Raw genomic sequence first — 7,552 nt, forward strand, 5'->3', positions numbered from 1 at the left:
CTCTAAAAAATGAATATTTGCAGCATAATATGATACATTGTTTACAGAATACCGGAATTCCTCTTTCAAATAAGGACACTTCCCCCCTAAAGATCAATTTCTGTTCTAATTTTTGAAATTTACACACGACTTTCACTACATAGACCAGAAATAATAAGTTCTCTCTAAAGCATCACTCCGTATTCTGGCAAAAATTTCATTTTCTTTTGAAAATAATGCTTTTCATTCCTAAAAATAGCATTTTCTAAACAAAATACTGGTTTTCATCCCCAAAAGAAGACATTTTCTCTACAGAATGATGCTTTGGAGCATAATATGACATTCCTGTGTGTAGCGGTGAGGAAAAAGGAGTAACAAGAAGGTCTACATAAGGTTTTTAATTAATTTATTAATGACTTACTCCTAACACTAACATCTAATAGTATAACGGGCAAAAGCCCAACTGGATGAAGGGAAATGGAATCAGAAGGAGACTGGATGTTGGCTACTCTCTCTTCTCCCTCCCCTCCCATTCCAGGAAAGCAACCACGGCCTTCCAGACTGTGCTGTCTTATTCCACAATGAGGGGGGTTGTGTAGAGGGAATGCCGGATCCCAAAAGTGGAGGCAGGCGCCTGGGGCTTGATCAGCGTCACCTGGAAGGGCAGAAAGGAAAGGCAGATCAGCAAGGGCCCTTCTTTGCTGCCCTTGCTCCCTGCTGTCCCACACCCCTCCCAATCCCAGACAGTCTCTGCTGGAGCAGAGCTGGCTCAGGGAGGTGTGCTGGTCTTACATGTGCTCTTACGGGCCCCTCCTGTCTCAAAGAGGGCTGGCTGTGCACCTGGGAACTCGCAGCTAACTCTCCTATGCTGGGGGTGTGCTGCTTGGAGCCCTTCTGAGCTGCATCCTCCAGAAGAGCTTGTGAAGGACCAGCACATCCCATTGAAGGGAACAGAAGCAGAGGAAGGAAAAGCTGGTCCCTGCAGCCAAAAGCCATTTGGCAGGATGAAGGCTCAGGGGAGGGGGGAGAGGCGTGAAGGCTGTGCTTGTGAAGCAGAGGGGAAGAGCTGAGCAGCTGCCTTACCTGGCCTACGTTGTAGTCTGCCGGCCCGGGCTTCACTGCTTTGCCCTCTCCATGTTTTGGTCGGGCTGCCATGGTGTATGCGGGCGCCCTTTTCTTGTACACATCCACGGCCACTCTGGGGAGCGCCGCAGGACCTGGAGTCTGCAAGAGAGTCATGGCCACACGGGGCTGGGGTCACATTCAAGGCTCTCTCTTTCCCTGGAAGGCTGCATTAAGCAAAGCTGCAGCAGGGCTGGAAGCCCCTGTGGCACAGGGAGAGGAGCCTGGTTTTGGACGCTAACATGGAAGAGAGGAGCAGCAGAGCTCACCTTGGCAAGGTCCTCGTCAAAGCGACCGCGCTGGCTCCTTCCCCTGATGGAGTAGCAGGGGCTGGCCGATGTGTAGGCTGTGTTGGGCCCCATCAGCCTGGGCAGTGTGTAAGTGCCAGGACCTGCAGGAGGAGCAGCAGAGAGTGTGTGCGTGAGGGGATGGAGGAGATGGAAGCAGCAGCGAGGGGCAGCCTGCACAGCCCGCTGGTGGGAGCAGGAGGGACGTGTTGCCCCTCTGCCAGTTCCTCCCTCTCCTCTGACACAGGGCCAGTGCCAGCAGCTCCGAGCCTGAGCATCTGGAGCCTCTGCGGGCAGAGAGGTGTCAGTCATGCAAGGAAGCTTGTGGCCCAGTGCCACATATGCCGCGCAGGCCATGCAGTAGGCCCTCTGCTGGTGCCGAGCAGCAGCCCGTCCCTGGAGGATGCTCAGGCTGAAGGGTCTGCCTTTGCCAGGGTCACGTACCTGGAGGGCGGTCTGTGCGGAGGGGCTCCCGCCGGAAGGCCATGGACTGCACCGGTGGGCACTTGAAGACGTGCCTGTTGGCTGCTTCGGTGCGGTAGTCACCTGGGGCGGAGGAGAAGAGGAAGAAAGCTGTGAAGGGCTGGTCTCCTTCTGCAGCCAGAAAGAGTCCTCTGAAGAGCTGCACAATTGCTGGGGGACACAGGCAGCACGCGGGGACACTTCTCTGTGCCCCGCCACTATGTCCTGCCTTGCTGTCCCTCCTGTCAGCCCCCTGCTCCTTGTACTATTCAGACATGGGGGCCTTGTGCCCTGGGGCCATGGTCCTGGGCAGCTGTCCTTCTCTGAGGGTGTTTATCACTGCTCAGAGCAGCTCATGCTCTCTCAAAAAGGGCCTCCAGCTCCATCAGGGTGTGAGCAGACCCTGGGCAAACGCGCTGCGTGCTTGTGTTGTCTGGGAGAAGTGCTGCAGCAGTGGTACTCACTCGGTCCGGGGGTGACGGTGGTCTTGGTGGTGGGTCGTCCTTGGAGGTGGGCGCCTGGAACCACGTACTTGCCATTCCTGGTGATGGCCGGCTCCACAAAGTAGCAGGGACCTGGCCCGCAGCTCCCTGCCGCAGGCCGTTTGGTCCCTCTAAAGGTGTAAGCGGGGGCACGGTTTTTGGTGGGGCTGTGGCCCACGTAACCTAGGAGGAAAAGCAGAAGAGAGCACACCCCTGTGCAGCTGCATGTTTCCAGCTCCTTTGGCCCCTTTGTCCTTGGGTCACAAGGAGCAGCGCCAGCAGCATTGGCCTTCCTCGGCCAGGCCTGGCTTGCAGCTGTGCCAGAGAGCCAGGAGGCTCTGCCAGAACGGGGCAAGGCTGGGGAGCTGCTCTGCCCCGTGATGTCCCCAATGCGCCTCACGCCCTGGGGATGGTCGCTGTACCTGTTGTCCCCGGGATGGAGTATTTGGGCCCGGGGCTGGGGAACTGGGCCGAGATGAGGCCACGTGGGCGATGGGGTCTCCAGGTCCCCACCCAGGCTCCGTCCATGCTGTTAGACATGTGCTCCAAACCTAAAGGCAAGAGCAGAGCAGTTACTGACGGGAGTTCCTGAGCTGGAAGGGCCGGCAGCAATTTCTCCTGCTCACTGCCAGTCCTGCCAGTCTCGTGCTACATGCCCCTCACACACAGCAGAGCCAAGCCCGCATCCTGCAGCTGGGCTCTGCAGCCTGAAGTGTGCAGGAGCTCTCCCTCACCTCTCTGAGCCTTGGAGGACGAGCGCGATGAGGCTGAGCTGGTCTGCTGCTGGGGCTGCTCTCAGGCACAGGGCACGGCGAGCGGCTGCGGGCTGCACAGCTCACAAATGATGCTCCTGGAGCCAGTGGCCGGCTGTCCTTGGGGAGGGCCCGGCGATGTCATGGCAGCGCACTGTGACAGCACACAGGCTCCGGGTGATGCCATCCGTGCTGTGACATCTCCTGGCTGGCCTGCAGCCCTCCACGCCTTCTTGGCCTTGCACCCCAACCAGTAAGAAGTAGCTCACGCTGCTGACACCTGCAGATGGACTGAGCTCTTAGTTCTGGCCACATGTAGCCTGGGGCTCCTGGGGCTTCATCAGCATCACCTGCAAGGGAGAGAATCCCAATGGGGAAATGGACTGAAAGTCCCGTCCAACCCTGGAAAAGTGTGGAAACTGTGCTTTGGAAACCCCATGGCTGGGTTGCCTGGCTTTGGCACCTGCCATTTGCCTCCTGGTGCCGGCAGCACTGTTGAACTGCAGGAATTCCCATCTGGGCTCCTGGCAGAGGCAGCAACAGCTGCACTGAGCACCGTGGCAGTGGTGGAACTCTGCAGGCAACTCAGTGTGTGCACTGCTGTGTATGTGGTTGACACAGAGGTCTCTGCAGGGAGCGTCCCAGACCATGGTGTCAGAGGTGGCTGTCAGCTGGGGAGGAGAAATCGTGTTGGAAGCACTGGATGGCAATGCTTGGTGTCTTGAACAGAAGCACTCTGTTAGATTTGATGCAGGAAAAAGTGCTGTGCCACAGCCTTTGAGAGCATTTTGTCTGTTGTGCAGGCCTCACTGAGAAACTATGGCAGAGGATTTGGTGTGTTCTGTGCTGAGCCTGAACACTGCCAAACAGGCTTCTCCTCAGCCGTGGCATCCTGTTCCCTTGTGCCTATTAGCACAGGCCACCAGCAGTTGTCCTGAGTATGGAGCACTGCCATGAGCAGCCAGCAGCCCTGCTGCATGCCTGGAGGGCACTGCTTGTGTTCCCCAACCCCCCGGCCCCATGCTCAAGTTGTGTCTGTTGACCTCCACTGGCTGTATTTGACAGAGCTGCAGAGCACATTGCAATGGCTGCTCTGGGATCAGGTGGCCTTCTGCAGAAGGATCTCCAGCTCCCATCCTTGGCTCCATTGATGCTGATGTGCTGGATGTAGGGATGTCCCTGGTGGCTGGCTTCTGTCACAGCGGGCACTTCCCGACAGTGACCCCTCAGATCCAGGGGTAGATCACACAGCAGAGCTTAGCCAGGTCCTGCTGGCTGTTCAGATTGGTACTTTCTCTCTTGTTTTGTTTCTTACTGATGGAGTTGTGTGTGTGAATGGGAAGTGCTGTGCAGTCAGGACCGGTCAGTTATGGAAATGACACATGCCCAGAAATGTTATGAAAACAATTGTCCAGGCAGTGAGAGGTTCTGGTGGGACAGAAGGTGAAGCAGAGATGAGAATTTCCTTTAATAAGGTTGGAAAGGAGGAAAAGAGGAAAGAATACAGCAAGAATGGGGGATAGATTTACCTCCTAGAAAATTCAGTAATCTGTGCATAACCTGTCATGTGTGATGTCTGCATATTCCCCTAGAACATGCAACACTTTGTTTCTTCATGTTATTTGAAGCTCTGCTGTGGTTTGATCAAGTTGCTCCTGATGCCAGCCACAGGTGCAACTTAAACCATTCTCAGCAGAATGGTAATAGAGGATGCTCAAAGGGAGAGAGGAAATAAAGAGTTAAACTGAAGCCAGCACTTAGTTGCAAAGAGCTCTGCCTGCATTCCCTGTCAGCACACAGAGATGAGCCGTACAGCCCTTGCTCTCAGCACACACACCTGGTGGTGGAACATTTGGGGAAGTAGGTAGCACTTGTGGGGCAAGAAGTGGCTCTTGAAGGGCAGGAGGTGGCACTTGTGGGGCAGGAGTTAATTCTTGTGGATCTGGAGGTGGCACTTGTGGGCCTGGAGGTTGCACTTGTGAGGCGGGAGGTGGAAGTTGTGGGGCGGGTGGTGGCAGTTGTGGGGCAGGAGGTGGCACTTGTGTGGCTGGAGGTGGCACTTGTGGGGCAGGAGGTGGCACTTGTGGGGCAGGAGGTGGAACTTGTGGGGCAGGAGGTGGTACTTGTGGGGCGGAAATTGGAACTTGTTGGGAGGGAAGAGGTACTTGTGGGGCAGGAAGTGGCACTTGTGGGGCAGGAGGTGGCACTTGTGGGGCAGGAGGTGGCACTTGTGGGGCAGGAGGTGGCACTTGTGGGGCAGGAGGTGGCACTTGTGGGGCAGGAGGTGGCACTTGTGGGGCAGGAGGTGGCACTTGTGGGGCAAGAGGTGGAAGTTGGGCGGTCAGGAGGTGGCAATTGTGGGGCAAGAAGTGGCAATTGTGGGGCAGAGGGTGGCACTTGTACGGCAGGAGGTGGCACTTGTGGGACAGGACGTGGCACTTAGCTGAGAGTTAGTAAGTTTCGGGCAGGAACACTCAAGGTCACTTGTGGGCCGAGTTGGATGATGTGTGTCGACGTAGGATAGCACTAGGGGGGCAGGAACATGGCTTAGTTTTGGGGCGAGGACAGGGTGGCACATGTTGGGTGGAGATATGCACTTGTGAGCGCATGGACGTTTGGCATCCTTGCGGGCAGGTAGATTGGCACTTGTAAGGCAGGAGGTAGAACTTGTGGGGCAATAGGCGTCATTTGTGGGGCAAAAGGAGGCACTTTTGGGGCGGAAGGTGGAAGTTGTGGGGAAGGAGGTGGCACTTGTGGGGCAGCGGAGGTGGGCACTTGTGGCGCAGGATTGTGGACTTGTGGGGCTATGACGGTGGCACTTGGGGGAAGGAGCGGTGGACACTGTTGTAATGCAGAAGAGGTTTAAGTTGTGGGGAAGGAGGTGGCACTTGTATGGCAGGAATTGAAACTTGTGGGGTGGGATGGGGTACCTGTGGGGCAGTAGGTTGAAGGTTTGGGGCAGGAGGTGGCACTTGTGGGGCAGGAGTTGGCACTTGTGGGGCATGAGGTGGAACTTGTGGGGCAGGAGGTGGCTATAGAGGGGCGGGAGGTGGCACTTGTGGGGCAGGAGGTGGCACTTGTGGGGCAGGAGGTGGCACTTGTGGGGCAGGAGTTGGAACCTGTGGGGTAAGAAATGGCACTTGTTGGGCAGGAGGTGGCACTTGTGGGGCGGGAAGTGGAACTTGTGGGGCAGGAGGTGGCACTTGTGGGGCAGGAGGTGGCACTTGTGGGGCAGGAGTTGGAAGTTGTGGGGCGGGAGGTGGCACTTGTGAGGCAGGAGGTGGATGATGTGGGGCAGGAAATGGCACTTGTGGGGCAGGAGGTGGAACTTGTGGGGTGGGAGGTGGCACTTGTGGGGCAGGAAGTGGCACTTGTGGGGCAGGAGGTGGAAGTTGTGGGGCAGGATTTGACACTTCTGGGGCTGCAGGTGGCACTTGTGGGGTGGGTGGTAGAACTTGTGGGGGGTGAGGTGGCACTTGTGGGGCAGGAGGTGGCACTTGTGGGGCAGGAGGTGGCAATTGTGGGGCAGGAGGTGGCACTTGTGGGGCAGGAGGTGGAAGATGTGGGGCAGGAGGTGGCACTTGTGGGGCAGGAGGTGGAAGTTGTGGGGCGAGAGGTGGAACTTGTGGGGCAGGAGGTGGAACTTGTGGGGCGGGAGGTGGCATTTGTGGGGCAGGAGGTGGATGTTGTGGGGCAGGAGGTGGCACTTGTGGGGCAGGAGGTGGCACTAGTGGGGCGAGATGTTGCACTTGTTGGGCGGGAGGTGGCACTTTTGGGGCATAAGGTGGATGATGTGGGGCAGGAGCTGGCACTTGTGGGGCAGGAGGTGGCACTTGTGGGGCAGGAAGTGGAAGTTGTGGGGCAGGAGCTGGCACTTGTGAAGCATGAGCTGGCACTTGTGGGGCAGGAATTGGCACTTGTGGGGCGGGAGGTGGCACTTGTGGGGCAGGAGGTGGATGATGTGGGGTGGTAGGTGGAACATGTGGGGCAGGAGCTGGCACTTGTGGGGCAGGATGTGGCACTTGTGGGGCAGGAGGTGGAAGTTGTGGGGCAGGAGGTGGCACTTGTGGGGCGGGAGGTGGCACTTGTTGGATGGGAGGTGGTTGATATGGGGAAGGAGGTGGCAATTGTGCGGTTCGAGGTGGCACTTGTGGAGCAGGAGATGGAAGTTGCGGGGCAGGAGTTGGCACTTGTGGGGCGGGAGGTGGCACTTGTGGGGCGGGAGGTGGCACTTGTGGGGCAGGAGGTGGCACTTGTGGGGCAGGAGGTGGAAGTTGTGGGGCGGGAGGTGGCACTTGTGGGGCGGGAGGTGGCACTTGTGGGGCAGGAGGTGGAAGATGTGGGGCAGGATTTGGCACTTGTGGGGCAGGAGGTGGCACTTGTGGGGCGGGAGGTGGCACTTGTGTAACAAGAGGTGGAAATTGTGCGGTGGGATGTGGCACTTGTGGGGCAAGGGGTGGCACTTGTG

At 57.5% G+C, this 7,552-nt stretch overlaps 1 protein-coding gene across 1 annotated transcript; it reads right to left on the reverse strand.

The window, feature by feature from the left end:
* Window positions 1-364: 364 nt before the first annotated feature.
* Window positions 365-3,522, reverse strand: LOC107321474 (outer dense fiber protein 3-like). Its single transcript, XM_015878414.1, has 7 exons — window positions 3,067-3,522; window positions 2,755-2,883; window positions 2,315-2,515; window positions 1,833-1,934; window positions 1,371-1,492; window positions 1,063-1,203; window positions 365-634 (listed from the first exon to the last, which is right to left on the reverse strand). Exons 2-7 carry the CDS (start codon window positions 2,870-2,872, stop codon window positions 551-553), a joined length of 768 nt encoding a protein of 255 aa, XP_015733900.1. The 5' UTR covers window positions 2,873-2,883; window positions 3,067-3,522; the 3' UTR covers window positions 365-550.
* Between the last annotated feature and the right edge of the window lie 4,030 nt (window positions 3,523-7,552).

This window comes from Coturnix japonica, chromosome 15 (genome assembly GCF_001577835.2).
Source record: "Coturnix japonica isolate 7356 chromosome 15, Coturnix japonica 2.1, whole genome shotgun sequence".
Classification (NCBI taxonomy): domain Eukaryota; kingdom Metazoa; phylum Chordata; class Aves; order Galliformes; family Phasianidae; genus Coturnix; species Coturnix japonica.

What these genes read in the sequence shown, in the direction of transcription:
- LOC107321474 (XM_015878414.1), bottom strand. Translation starts at nt 2,872, where the DNA reads ATGTCTAACAGCATGGACGGAGCCTGGGTGGGGACCTGGAGACCCCAT. An exon ending in CCGCACAGACCGCCCTCCAG is followed by an intron (nt 1,493 to 1,832) that starts GTACGTGACCCT and finishes CTCCTCCTGCAG; the next exon opens with GTCCTGGCACTTACACACTG. An exon ending in TTGACGAGGACCTTGCCAAG is followed by an intron (nt 1,204 to 1,370) that starts GTGAGCTCTGCT and finishes ACTCTCTTGCAG; the next exon opens with ACTCCAGGTCCTGCGGCGCT.